The sequence below is a fragment of the Emydura macquarii genome, unplaced genomic scaffold (assembly GCF_026122565.2).
Source record: "Emydura macquarii macquarii isolate MOO-44397 ecotype Brisbane River unplaced genomic scaffold, CSIRO-AGI_Emac_v2 contig_2422, whole genome shotgun sequence".
NCBI classification, from domain to species: domain Eukaryota; kingdom Metazoa; phylum Chordata; order Testudines; family Chelidae; genus Emydura; species Emydura macquarii.
Window position 1 is genome coordinate 7,987,351 of NW_027132559.1, and position 15,877 is coordinate 8,003,227.

At 36.7% G+C, this 15,877-nt stretch overlaps 1 protein-coding gene across 2 annotated transcripts in view; it reads right to left on the reverse strand.

Annotated features, from left to right (window-relative positions):
* The window catches only part of CMC1 (C-X9-C motif containing 1), a 55,893-nt gene that overhangs the window by 27,726 nt on the left and 12,290 nt on the right, over positions 1–15,877 (reverse strand). The window contains exon 2 of one of the 2 annotated variants that reach the window (XM_067561877.1): positions 11,866–11,958. In XM_067561877.1, coding sequence (XP_067417978.1) covers positions 11,866–11,958 — 93 coding nt within the window. Of the gene's footprint in view, positions 1–6,202; positions 6,337–11,865; positions 11,959–15,877 lie in introns of those variants that run through there. The other variant, XM_067561876.1, reaches the window with a different exon arrangement.

A 15,877-nucleotide genomic window follows, 5' to 3' on the forward strand; every position in this document is an offset into this window, starting at 1 on the left:
TCCCCTGAGTCCCAGACTAGTACCCTAACCACTAGACCATCCTTCCTCAGAAGAGTCTCAGAAAAACCACAAAAGGGCTCTGGATCATACCCTTAACAAGGTTCTGACACTGGAATTGGATAAGGAAAAGGAAGGTGCGAAGACCTTTACAAAACTTCATGAGCATCAATTATTGCCAAATCAGTCATTAACTGAAAAAAAAATTAATCCTCATTACATTCTGAACTGGTACCAGGGATTCATGCAAAGCTTCAATCAGTGTAGATTTTAAAGACCTTGAGAGCAAGAAGACTGGACAGTTCAGAGTATTGTTATTGCAGTGTAGACCCTTTGTACTGTATAAACCACCCTATAGAAATAATTAAAATCAGATGCCCATTTAATGGCTTATATGAAACAAGCTGATGAAACATTCCAGTTTGTAGTGGAGAGCTGCCCATATCACCAAAATCACTATTACAATTCACCCTCTTATTTAAAAGAATAAATGTGGAGGGTAAAGAATTGGTGAAAATGGACACTGAACTCCTTCTAATCCCTGGAGATGATCCCTTGAGATAAGAATTGAGGTACATTGGTGGGACAGCCTAGGAAAGCTTGCATTTTAGTTTCCAAAGCTCAACCTAATGTCAATAAACAGAAGACTAATTTTCTTGTGCTGTCAATCTGGCAACTTTTATCAGTGAAATAAAGACCAAGAAAAGCAATCTTTCCATTTCCATGTTCCCCCTACTCAAGACAATAAAAATCCTCCAGTGACACTAGTGGGATATTCCACTGAGAGCCTTGATTCATTTAAGCATGCGAGTAGTCCCAATGAAGTGAATGTAACTATTCATGTGCTTAAAGTTCAAAACATGCTTAAGTACGATCTCAAATAAGTATGTATTTAAGTTCATCCCTAAGCCTTTTTCCTGAATTGGGGCCTAAATGAAGAAGGGCAAAACAGCAGGGAAGATGAGGGTTATTATTAATCTGCTGGGAGGGAGGGGTAAACAATATAAAAGTACCAACCCTGATCCCCACTAAGTAAACATCTTCTAGTGATTACATCAATTTAACACCGAAATCCAAACACTAGACATGTATAGTCATCGACCCTGTTCAATGAGCATTTCACGCTAACATAGGGCAGGATCTTCCAGAGCACTCCAGATTTGCGTAACTCTGCTCCCACAGAAATCAATGGCACAGTGTACAACCCTGAGCACTTCTGAAAATCCTACCAACAGTTGTCTTTAACTATTTGTCACTGTGAATTATTCATCCACCAACTTTAACTGTAAGATTATACTACTAACATGGTATTTAGATTATGGCTTGCTACTTTGATAACACAAACTGTCTGGATTACGTGTAATAAAAGTCTATATGCAAAAAACTAAAAGCTGTACTGTTCACACAGAATTATTTTCTTCTTCTTACACTAGGAAGTGACAAAAATTAGGCATCAACACAGACCACCATAAAGAAATCAAAGCGTAATGGGAGTACAAATTAAAGAACAGCATCAATATTAACAAGGAATACAGGCTAGTAATCCTCCCCAAATAAATATAAGAGCCCAATTCAGCAAGGTTTTTAAGCACATATCTGAATTTAAGGATGAGAGTAATCTAATTGATTTAATATCACAATAGATCTGCTTGAATGCTTAAGTTAGGCACATGCTTAAGCATCTTGCTGAATCAGAAATGAACAGAACTGCTTCCAGTTAAAATAGCTTCATTTGTGTGAGAAGATGGAAGAAGTAACTAGATCCTTCTTTGACAGATGCTGGGCATAGATATGAAATAACAGTTAACCCACAGAGGGCTGCATTGAGAGGTGTGTGCCATCTCCTTTGGTAAAGCATATATTATAAATATCCTCTAACTGAAAATCAGAGTGGGAAACAGACATCCCAAACTTAATGAAACTTACGTTTTAACCCATAATTTAAAGTAAAATGAGAACGTTGGCTCTTCTCTATCATTGTTGATAACTGCACATTCTGCCCACTTTCTCACCAACACTGACTCTTCTCTTCATATCCTCTTACTGCCATCCAGGTTTGATCTTGCTGGGTTCTTCCTCCATCTCTCCAATATCATTCTCTTCCTCTCTATCCCTACTACTAAACCACAGGTCATCTCTAATCATCTCTCATCTTAACTTCTGCAACTACCTCCTCTTTTACAGCTAACCTGATTTTTGCATCATTCCCTTCAAAACTATCTAATATCTAAAATCAACTTCCATGCTCCCCACTTAAATATTGTAAAACCTCACCCTCACAGGCCGAATTCTGCCTGCCCAACTTCTCCCAGTCATTCATGCCTTCTTGCCAACTTGGCAGTCCTTCACACGAATGACTCCATGCCTTCTGTCACACTACCTCCCCAAGCTGGTGGTATCCATCCTGATCCTGTGTACTACATAGCCGCGCACTCCTTGAGATCCTTATATTTTACTTTTGGCGGGTCTTTTCTTGATTAAAAAAATGAAATATTCTTTATAAAAAATGAGGAACTAACAAGATGTTTATGCATCATAAAGCTACCAGGGATTTTATAGTCTTGTAACCTTTGTCCTCTCTGTATTCCCTCACCTTGATTACCATCATATCTGAGAGTAAGACTGTACATTCTTTGGGCCAGAGACCCGTCTTTTTATTTTTCTTTAAAGTGACATATATATTTATTGTACCATATGAACAATAACTACAGTAATAATAATGATAAATGTATTCACAGGTTTTATAAATGGGAGGCATAACTGGAGTTTTAGTCAATAATATAGAACACATTTTCTTTTTAATATATAATATATATATATAAAATATAAATTCTTTTTAAGTTTTGTAGCTATCTGGTTGCCATGGGCTCCATTAAATACTATGTCAAGAAGGACAAGCACTTGGGGACATTGGAAGGGTCAGATGACCTCACCCAGTCAATCCCAGAGTTAATACTGGGCAATTATTTAAATGCCCCAAGAGCTCTGTAATATGGCATTCCATAGGGTTCTGTTGGGTCTTCCCTCCATTTAAATGAGGTGGGCTGCAGGGGAAAGACTGGGGACAGTTCAAACTCCAGTACTATCAGTATGTGGATGACACACAGCTCAATTCTTTTTCACCTGACCTGAATGGTAGAGTGTCTTCGTTCTCTTCGTGTCTAGTGGAGACTGGGACTTGAATGAGAGTGAGCTACAGTCACAACTAGGCTACATAAAATTGAGATCTATTTATTTATCTGGGATATGATTTGGCTCCATTGCTGTGGTTATCTGATGCTGCTGGAGAGGCAGAAACATCTGAAAAGGATGGTAGTAGTGCAGTGTCTACACATTGTTATTGAGGGTTGACCAACCTTTTGTAAAGGATCAAGTTGATGCTTCTGGATACCCAAGAACTCCAAGATTTTCAGGTAAAAGCTCTAGATGGAAGCATCCTTTTTACTGTCTGAGTTTGGGTGCATTATATCTGCTTTATGAGATCAACTTGTAAGGTATTTGAAAGCTCCTCTGCTATTGGTTCGTAGTTTTGTGAGAATCACTTAACCAATGGCTCTTTTGACCACAAGCATAGTCAATTTTCCACTGCTGAAATAAATCATTTCCACAGCAGACACATTGACTTCAACAGTAGAAAAATAACCTATTTCCAGTGTGAAAGTAACCTCAGGGTAATATTTATAATTTATAAAGTATGTAAATATTTATGCACATACAGAAGAAATAAAGCATGACCTCTTGAAATTTTAGGTATATTTACACAAAGTACTAACTGCATTACTTTTGAATGTAAAGTGAAAAGGGGGAATTACTGTTTAAGTTGCCAAGGAACAGTTTTATATAGTTAAGCAGATGCATTTAAGATAGTAGTTACTGTGGAAATCATGTGTTGTATTTCTATAGCACTGTAGCATTAACAATATGAGTTACTATGGAGTAGCCGCACATGGTAACACATCATTCCAATGTTATTTTCAGAGTAGCTATATATGACATATGCTTCATACGCCATAGTATCTGTAGATTTCTATTCTCACCAATGCAAGGTGTAATATTAATTACCCTGAAAGAAAACCAAGCTTGTACTCTCAAATAGTTGCTGCGCAGACATACCCAAAGTGACAGGGAGTAAGGCAGTAATGTCAACAGCAATGGATAAGGAAGGGAAGAGAGGGTCCTCAGTTTTCACCATGTTGAGTTTAAGCCAGTGTTGCATTATCCAAGTAATGACAGAAAGACAGTCGGAATTGAGAGACTGGACAGAAGCAGGAAGATCAGGGAGGAGAAGCAAGACTTGTGAATCATCAGTATAGAGAGAGCTGCTGAGGCTCTGTGAGTACTTGAGTTAAAATTACTGCCCAGGAATAATGTGTAAAGGCAAAGGAATATTTTCCCACTAGTTCTCATTCTCCCTTCACTGTTTAATAATTGTTAACGCCATCTCTGATACTTATGCCTTCTACCAATCCAACCATTGGAGAAAGATGGGAAAACCGAATACAGCTACTCTCCCCCTCTCTTTTTTACATGATAAAAATGCATCAGTTCTGCACATGTCCATGCACTTTCAATCAGTCTAAGACCTGGAAGAACAACTTCCCTCCTGAAACTGGATCTCCAAGGAAACACCTCAACACGCTGTTTATATCATCACAAAAGCTGAGAAGAAAACGCATGCGTAAGTAATTTACTGTTTAACCCTAAGGAGTAAGCTGGGTCAGAGTCACTGCCCTGGGCATTAATGCAAATACATTAGAGCAATGTCTCAGGCTATAACATCTTCCAGTTAAAGGGTATTTGTTAACATGATGGTTTAACTAGTTACAGTGCAAAAGTTACAGTATGTATGTTGTGTAAGGAAAAAACTATGTAAGATTCTGAATCTCAACTATAGATCAAGATCAACTTCTTAAAAAAGCCAAAATGAAAGATTTAATAAATGAAATGTAAATAATCTGCCATCAAATGCGTCAACTATGGGCATTAAACTATCAATATAGATAATTAGGTATAGATAATTAAAATATGATAGAAGGTAAAAGAATCAAAATGAAGGCAGTCTTGGTAGGAATATGGCAACCTGGCTGAAATTGATATTCATTAGGGTACTCTTTTCTTGAATAGGGAGCATTTGGACTCTGTGGTCTTTATCAGAGCCCCAGCTGGTAAGAGCTGAAGGTTAATGCCTTACCCCATTCTGTTCAATTTTCTGTCCTAATTAGTCCTCCAAATCTATAGCTGTGAACACCAAGTGTCTGTGCTCAAAAGAAACTAATTAATGCTAGCAAATTAGATCAAGTCCAAAGATCCAACAGCCAAACTCTTAAATGCTCCTTGTTAATAGGAAGTGTAGCTGTCAATAACTGCTGTTGGTGGCTATAATGAGGCTTCTTTCTTTCATTGAAAGTGATTTCATTTCTCTTTGTCCTTGTAAAAGCCGTTCCATCCCCCCTCCCAAAAAACAAAAACAACAACAACAAAAACCCTAAGTTGCAGTGGTGAAGCTAGCAGTCTGACCCATTTCTTGACAAGCTGGGTTGAAATGACATGAAAAATCAAATAGGAAAAGTTCCCTCCCTAAATTACGTTTTATGCAAGTCTTCTAGGAAGTCCTATCATTAGTTAGAATATCTATTTTCATTAATGAACACCACATAATATGCTCTCATGTTTCCTTAAAAATTTCTTAATTAAACGGAGCTAGGCCTAAAAGCATCAGAAGTGTCTAGGTCCCATTTCTTCAAATTGTAATTTACATATAGCTGTTCTGTTTGCCTAGCTTGTTGGAGCAAAACTCAATAACCATAATCCCTCTAGAGGTTGTGTTAATTCACATAGTTAAATGGGATGAGACTAAATGTTCACTGGAAGTATATGGGGCTGAATCAGTATTTCCAAAATAGAAACTATTCTGCATAAAGGGACAGTATAAAGAGTCAGCATCATATTCTCAATAACTATGTTGAGAGAAAAAAGTTAATAATTTATGACTCTCACAAACTAAGACTAGACACTACCAACATAATCCAGATGAATCAATTATACACACAGAACTCCAACACAATATATACCATACCATTCACAATAGCTACATATATAAATATGATGGCCACATTAAACATTATTCTATTCCAGGCATTTTAATATTCTGGATAAAAAATAGAGCAGCAGAGGATAAAGATTTTCTCCCTCTCTCTACCTGGCAGCTTTGTTGCTGGATTGAAATGAAGTTCTCAAATTATATTGATTTTCTTTTCTCACAAAAGTCAGACTGTAGATAATAAGGCAGCCTACTCTTTTCACCTTCATATGGAAAGCTATATCAATCATATAATCCATGATTTGTCTAACTTAACCAACCAGGCTTTGCATCCAAATCTCAATTATGTGTCTTTCAACCAGAGTCAAAAAACAAATGAGCTACTTCAGATTTGATAGAGAGAGAGAGAGAGAGAGAGAGAGAGAGAGAGAGAGAGAGAGAGAGAGAGAGAGAGAGAGAGAGAGAGCTCTATCTGCACAATCAAAAAGTGGCAATGTCAGCTGGCTTATCAGTTTTTGTTAAATAATTATCTAGATATATTTATTTTTTATCAGCCAGAATGTCTGATGTTGCCATGCAAGTTACTCATTTTACTGATAATCTAAATCCTGAATAATTCCAGTATTTCTATTTTTAATGAATATACAACAGTTCAGTGTTAGTAATGCATTTTCACCTCTACATAAGGCAAGTGAGCAAATTCCATTTATGATAATGGACAGTGTATTCCTTAACTTTAAAGTCATTATATAGCTTTAATTTTCCCAAAGGAAAAAGAATCAATAAAATTTTAAACATGCTAGCTATTGGGCAAGTGTATCGTAAAACTCTTGATGCTGTCAGTCATGGACCAACCAAGCAATATCAGCTGCATTTCAGAACCCTGACTGCAGGAACCAACAGGTTAATCTGTCCCAACACCTGGAGAGTGTTTGCATTGATTAATGGAACTTGGTCCTCTTTATTACAAAAGAGAATGAGCAATGCCGGTGAATAGCATCAAGCTGAGATCCACTAAGTATTTCACACATTTTCCTACCTACAATTCTTATAAGAGAACATAATAAGCCACTTATTTATATGGAAGGAAGTGCTACTTAAGGTGTCCTTGGGCATTTATATATGCAGCACACGGTGCAGTCCAAGCTTAGGAACTGCTGTCCTTTTGTGGTTCTTGATATGTCAGGTGCAAGGGTCATAGTCTGGAGCAGGTGGCCCCTAGAGGGACAGAAATTATCCCAGTGACAGGACTGTTGAGTAAGTGTATATAACTGAAACTATGGTTGACATTGGCCATGCTCTACTGTAGGGAAGCCTGCAGTAGTGTTGCATCCTATCATCTTCACTAAGTATCATTGTGGGCCCTGGGGAGAGAAGGGCTAATGGGGAATTGGGGGAGGGGAATTAGGAAATGCCCTTTGCCAGCAACACTTCCCTAACTCTTTGATAGCACTACCAACTGATTTTAAGAATTTGTTCAGTCATATGTATCTACAGTTGCTCTTCCTAATTATACACTTTTTACTGACCACAGAAATCATTTTGAGATTTTTCACATTATAACATTTTGTCCCAGGAACTCTTAAGCTCACAATGGGTGGAAACATCTCTTCCTCACCTCTTCCCCTGTGATACTACTCCTTTTCTCCCATCTCCAGTAAAATAAAGTATAACCTCTCACAAAAATGAATGTAAGTTCCAGTTCACAAAGACAAGCCTGTGTGGCAGGCAGAGAAAATTCTAACTTGGGCTGTCCAAGTTAGACACACAAAAGGGTTCTTCCCAGCAACACTATGACATGGAAACTAATCACATGTCCAATCTTCAAAATTTGCCAATACAAATAGGATCCCACTTCATAAAAACTGTCTGCATAGATTCATGAGTGGACCTTGCTAATGGAAGAAACACCTTGTCAGAAACTAAATCAGGTTTGGATGAATTAGTCTGTTGCCAGCTGGATCTGTGTTCAAAAGGTTTATTACTAGCTCAGTTTCCTGACTGAACACTGCAATTATTAGCAATGTATCATAATTACATAATCATCTACACTCAATATCTCATAGCTTGTTGAAATCACCGTTTTGAAGTGGATTGCAACCAAAAAATGATTCTATTTCTTACCTGTGTCATAGTGGATGTGTACAAGACAGTAACAATCAATAAGTAGGGGCAAAGTTTGACTGCTGCCCCTTGAGACTGGGAGTGAGAAAGAAGCCCATATTTTGTTTTATACAACACACAAATGACATGAATTTTGGCCTACATTTTCAAAAGGGACTAATGATTTTGGGTGCCAACATTTTTGGGATTCCCAATTTCCAGCAACTGAGGCTTGATTTTAAGTTCTGGGCATCCACCTTCTGAATATCAGGCCACTTTAAGTTCTCTCAAAATGGGCACCCAAAAGTCACAAAATGTAGGCATATATAATACATACCCTACACATATAACTATTCAAATACTTTTGTCTTTAGAACTCTCTATGCCCATCTCTGCCATCAAGTTAAAGTATTTCAGACTCCAAGACGTATAGACCTAATTCTACTCTCTGTTGCACTGGTGTAAATACAACAATGCAGAATCTGGCCCTCGCTGTACAGTAAGTGACCTTGAGGCAATGATATAACAGGTCACAAATTGCAGTCACGGAAATTTATAAAAAGTTCTAACACCATTACTGCTGGGTATTCCTTGTTCTGATAGCAAACAGGCTTCCAACTCGCAGGAACCATTGGGATTGTCAGCTGAATTGTCAGAATTCTTCTCAATTTCAGCTGTTACAAGTAAATATAACATTTCCAACATCACCTACAGACTTTGAGTGCTAATGGGTTCCTGAAATACATAGTGATTAAACTTTGAAAAACATATTAAAAATTTTAAGTTGTAGAATTAGCTTTTTAAATTCATTTTAAATTTCATTTTAAAAAATTAGGAAAAATGTGTTTTGCTTAAGAAAACCATTTTTATAAAAGCAATAGCTGCAGTCATACTAGATAAAGAGTCTTCTGAAATCACTTATTTCTGTATGATACCCAGAATGCACTGTAGCAGAGGTGTGTGGATCTTATATAATTTCACACCATGTTACATGCTACTGAATGTAATGTCAATGAAATAAAATATCACATGAAAATAGGGATAGTTGTATGAGGAGGGATTTATATTCAAAATAAGATACAATAGTTATGTGATAATGTTCCATTATGAATATATTTCTATTCAACAAGATGACACACACATAGATTTAACTATTTTATCTGATGGATGTTGGTACAGTAAAGTAGATTTACTTATTGTACCATTAGGTTCATTCTCTAAACCACGTCACTATGTATATTTCAGACAGTCGGAACATCTTAGCTGTAAAATAGTTTTTCAACAGAATTACATATTAATTCATACAGTACCTTTTACCAGAAACATTCTTTTCAGTTATCTATACGGATCACAACCCACCACCGCCAGCTCACGAGAGATACACAGCAGTCAAAGAAGTATTAGCAATGTCAAACTCTAAGAAAAAGCTAGAAGTGTCTCATCTAATTGACATGCCAGAAATGTAGATATGCAGTGTAGCTGTTGCTGCATCGGTCCCAGGATATTAGAGAGACAAGGTGGGTGAAGTGATATCTTTTATTGGACCAACTTTGGTTGGTGAGAGACATTTAAACAAGCAAATGTAATTAACGAAATTGAAATATGACCAGCTGAGATGCCACTACTCTTACAAAAAAGCTGTAAAATTAGTAGATACAATCAGGATCTTGTATTTTCTCTCATCCAAAAGATGGGAATTCCAGCAATATTGTGCCTGATAGCCCCATGATGGGGCATCAGGTTAACTGTGATTCAGATCAAGATGTATTTAAGCTCTGACACTCTGAGTAACTTTCCCAGATCTAAAGAAGAGCTCTGTGTAAGCTCATCTCTCTCACCAACAGAAGCTGGTCCAATAAAAGATATTACCTCACCCACCTGGTCTTGCAAATACATGAATGAGGACTTTTGAGTACTCAATGACACAATTTCTGTTCAAAAAGAGCTTATGTTTTCTTTTTATTACAAGGAGTACTATTTACTCTGATTAGCACCTCTCCCTGTACACTAACCAGACATATACTTTTGCCCCAGAACTAATTTCACAGTGGAATTTTAAAAAAAAACAACTAACCTTAGTCCCATCTCTAGAAAATATTAATTTAAAATAGATTACACTTGTTTTGCTTAATAATGAGACTGCCAATACACTGCTTCTAGCATTTTGTTTTATGATGTATGAAAGCAAGAAAGTAAAGAAGGAGCTTCAGGATGTACTAGAGGGGCTTTTGAATCTATATTCGGGAGGAGGGGGCCTATGTGTAATTGCAGCTTTGCTTTATTTTACATAGAGCAAATTCTCCAAAAATATCATTTCTTTGCTTTGTCCCCAACTCTGAAGATTAACTAAAAGAAAATGATGCAAAGCATCTGCTATTTGAAATATTTTTAATTGATATTCTTCTTTGGGAAGAACATATTAAAAATTGTTACTCTAATTTTATATTGTGTGTGAGCGCTCTCCTCCCCCCGCCAGGACAACTAGTTTGTGAGTGAAACGCAACCCTAAAAACAGTCACATCACAAGCATACTGAATTACTATATTTGGGTTTTGGTTTTTTTAATCATCAATTGTACTTTAACAAAATTTGAACAATTTTTACTTTGAATTCTCACTTTCTCTTTCTGTGATGTTGTTCCTCTCTTGTTCATAGAATATGGGTTCTTCTTGTACTTCTTACAGCATCACTACCCTTTTCTCTGTAATTCCCAAACACATATGGAGTGGTCTCTCAGGTCAGGGGTTTGGCCAAACTGACAGGTGAGATGCCTGTGCCAGTTCCTTTTCTTTTCTCAACTGTTCTCTCACAACTGCCATCCACCCTTAAAGGAACCTCTTCACTTTAAAAGGGACATGACCTCAGAAAGTACTGTCCTGTTGTTTTGATCAACTGGATTCCAGAGAAGGCTATTATTCAAAGAGTGGCCGCATATCGTCTGCCATTATTCTCCACGTCCTCAAGCAATGACAGTTCATTTCCTTGCATCCTGTCTACTGTGATAGTGGTTGTGCATGGCTTGGGGTTTTTTTGGTTTATTTTTAAGATATCCTTTACACTACTCATTTCTTATATTCTAATGTTTACTTCTCTCCCCTTAATCAGACCAGGCTACCTCTCCATACACAACTTATCCACCAATGAAGGTGATCTTTTTCTAACTCATGGGTCCCCAAGGCTCCTCACAGAATGCATTCTTCTTTGGGTCTCCTCCTAGTGGATTCTTTCTTGTTATAGAACTTGATGACAGCAGTGAGCTCTCTCTGTTCAGACATATTCTCTATTCTCTCTTTTACCATGAACACTCATTCCAGATGTACTGTATATCAGATCTATATTTGGGCTCTGGGGGTGGCAGTGGAAGGGAGGGAATGGGATTCCTAGACTCTCCTGGGGAATTCCCTATATGTGGGATTTCCACTTTTACTAAAGGAACACAAAAGAGATTGTTTGGGGGAAGCGATTGCTGTGATTTTCCTCTTCCATCACAGACTTGTAAAGTTTTCCCTTAGTCTAACTGAGTTTCTATGCAAGTTGTTACACCACATTATGTTGGTAAACAGTTTACATTGTAAATCAAGTAAAACAAGTCTGATGGTTTTGTAAGCTACTGTACTGGTCTCAGAGCAAATGGATGAGAAGCAGATTATACATAATAATTCACTGACTATCTGACTGAGGTGAAGGATTAAATTCAGGTCTTCTGATGAATATTTGAATCTTACCTTGCACTTTATCTGAACATAGCTCTTTGCCCTTCTCTCTCATCATTTTCGGAATTAAAACATCTTTTTCTACATGTCTCAACTTGGGTTCCTCTGCAAGAGAGCAAAGACATTGCTATATTTCAGAGAAAGTCATATTTCAATTTGTGGAAACAACGTAACACTGTATATACATGACACACTAAATCGGTCACAAAATCAAAAGAATGGCGAGGTAAGAAAAGCACATGAGATATTAAAATCAAGATGCAAGTAAGTCTGATGATCACAAAAGATGCAAAATTACATCAGATATAATTGTGAATATTATCTTAACTTTTTTTGGGTTGGTATTATTAACTGTGCATAATGAAGATGAAGCAACCACTGGTCAGGCTGGTATCAGTTTCTTATTAGCTAGCTTGTCAATATGGTCTGGACCTACACTATATAGTAGTTCAGAAAAATATTAGTAAATTGAAACAGAACATGATGTTCTACATTTACTTCCACACTTCATCATAAAGTTATATTCTATGGATTTTTCACTCAGGATCATTCAGAGTGGAGAAATGTAACACATACACTCAAGCACAACTTTAAACTGCGTTTTAGTTTACTGCTTTTACTTTTCTAACAGTGTTGGTTTTTTAAACAGACTGCTTGACCTAAAATATCCTTTTTTGGATTAATTTAATCCAACAGGAATAAATATGAACGACAAGAACTCAATGTTTAAAATAATGACTCAGTTCTTATTTAACTCTCTTTAATGATGGAATTCAGATCTCCAATTATAAATAGCATTTCTGACCATGATTAAATCAACATCCGCCAATTAGGCCTGATCTATAGTGCTGGTGAAATTTGGCGGCAGTCAACTGGAGTTATACAAGCGACGCAGAGTAGCTTGTGTAACTCCCGTCGACTTCATAACTTCTGTTTAGCGCGCAGTCTCCACTGCGCTGCGCCAACGGGAAATGCATACCCGTCAATGCAGCGCTATGCTTTTTTTGGAGGTGGTTTTAATAGATCGACTTCCAGATCGATTGAGCGGTCATCACTTCCACTCAATCGATCCAAATAGATTGAGCTGACGGCGACGAACTTTCAGCCATCAGTGTAGACAGACCCTTAGTAATACTATACTGCTTTCAATCCCCTTCCCCAAATTGAAAAAGAGATTAGAATTCATCAATCAAGCAGAGCTCCACTTTTCAATCTTTGAGTGACTTTAACCGAAAGAAATTTGTCAAGAAAAGCCTACTGTCCACTATGGTTCTACAAACCATCCTAGTTTGTTTCCTTAAATGCACAGTTCTCAGTCTGCATAAATTATTCTTCAGAATACCAGAGCTGTTAAACTCACATTTCACTATCATACTTGCTCATACTCCAAGTGAGTGTATCTGATTTAGAATACATATTACGTAAAAAAAGAAGTGAAATAATGAAGTATTCAAAATAGGTATCCTTGATTAAACATTACACAGATTTTCAAATATCAATTTACTTCTCAGATCGTACCCTTGGTTACTTTGTAGATTAGATATAGAGATCAACATTTGTCAAAAGCTCTCCTCTCTTTCCTATCTCACCATCTCCTGAAGTTTGCTAACACCATGAGGTTACAGAGTATTGAATCTGTGATATTATGGTGGGAATCTGGCAATGAAACAGAGGATTGGGAATCTGGCAATGAAACAGAGGATTGTAATACAGCAATATACAGAATCAAAGATAAAGACAGTTATCCTTTTGCTCACAAAGCTCTCTTAGCTTGGAGTTCTAGGGCAGGTATAAAAACAAATCCCAAAACAACCTTCTACAAAGGTGGAGGGGGGAGTAAAAAACCCTTACCATTTAGATTTGAGTCTGTGTTCTAGCGTTCATGACAAAGATCACCATTACAGCTAATATTTTAGCTAACTCAATATTCTCAATTTTAACTCTGTTTTGTATACCAGCACTATTCTTCCATATAAGAGACCATTTATAATGTTACTCAGTACAAAACTGACATTTACGCACCATGAGAAATCAAATTGGTCTTGTCTACATGGACAGTTATTCTGGAATAGCTATTGTTAATTAAGTATTCCGCTTTGAAAGTGGATTAAGCTAATTCAGCATAAGGCACTTTTATTCTAGAATAAGAGCATCCAATCATGGAATTAATCATGAATACTTAATTTGCTATAAATTCACATATCATCTTATTCCAATTAACTTTCATGTGTAGACAAGGCTCAACCAATCAAAATCTATTAATATAACATTCGGCTGCTTGACAAAGCGTACATGAAGCAATGTAGCCCTTTTCAGCATTTTTTCAAAAACTACCACAAGTCAGGTAGTGCTGAGAATGGTACTAGTTCTGATTTGACAATATTTAATATTCACTTTGTACAGTTGTAAGTAACCATACAAATGCAAGGCAATGGAGAATCAAGGCCCAATGTCTCAAATTTGAGTAAAATCTCTAACTTCAAGCATTAGGGGAAACTTCTACTGACATCAATAGCTCCAAGATTTCACCCTAGGAGAACAACAAAAATTCCCTCTCATATTTCCAAGAATTTTCTCTCTCTCCCCGTCCCTCGCCTTAAAAAAACCCAAACAAATAAATTCCTTTTCTTCTATAGACCATAGGAAAGCTAAATGGTCTAATTATGATTCCCCAAATCATATTCAACACAGCAGCAAACATGGAGGAGATAATGTTACCTAGCTTTGCAACACATAATGTTTCTGCACTGCCAGCAATCAAATTAATTGCTAAAAATTCTTGTTACATACTACATTTCAAACTCTAGAACTTTAATACAATGACCACAATTACGTAGTGTATGCTGCATATGAATGAAAAAAGAAAAGAAAAGAAAAGGAAAATTCTAAAATTGTTCCTTAATATATCACATGTAAGGTCAAAGAATCACTACGCATCTATACGATATTTAACCTTTAAATAGAACTACAGTACTATTTTTATTTGAACAAAAATACAAACTGGCTTGGGTTATTAAACCAAAGACATAGGACAAACCAATAAACAGAGTTGCTGTATATTAATTGACTGCAAAATGTACCAGCTATAATAATGAAGTATAGGTTAGTGTTATTTCCCCTCCTTTTAGGAACATGATCTCTATATAACAGTCCTTCGTTTTGTTAGGGTTTGGCTCTTCTCAATTACATAACTTGTTCTCTTGGTGTCATCAATTTCAAAGTCAGCCTGAAGTTAAACTGCAGTTTCCACATTTTTAAGTTCCATGGACATATTATACAAAGACAGTTAAACCACTTATTTGTGCTCTCTCCAACAAAAGCCTAAGGCCTCATCTACATACAATTTGAACACCCATTTAAGTAAATCTATAAATTGGTGCAATCTCTTATCTATGGAGACTCTTAATCCAAAATTATAGTATCTGCATCAAGGGGTTGCATTGATTTACCTAAACCAGTTTCAAACCAATTTAGTTTTGGTGCTCTAATTGAGAGGACACCAAGGATGGTCTAAGTTAGAGTTTTAAGGTAGAAAAAGTGGCAGTTTAAAGTAGCTGAGAGACAACATCTAATTCATATTTTGTGACAAGGTCTAAGAGAAATGACTTTCATAACTATTACACTTGAAAATCTCTTTTTGCTCAAAAAAATAATTCATTCATGTTACTCAAATCTTATTCACATATTATGCCATCATACTTAGTTCTTTGTTCTATAAGAAAATTAAGTAGTTTTCTTTGAACAGGCAATGAAAGTTCTGACAACACTGATCAACAAGCCCTTCTCAGTAAATTGATGTGCAAAATTTTGACCGTCTCCCCGGCTGTATCCCTTGTCACTCTGTATCAGAATTTTTAAGTTATTTGTCTCTAAAATAGACAGGGTTATATCGGCAAAAGGACCTATGTGCCTAATTGACACTTAGGCACCTAAATCCAACACTGAGATCCCCAAAACTTCCACTCAGCTGCCACCTAACTGTGGAGATGCCTAAAGTCCCGAGATGAAATTTCCACTGTTAAAA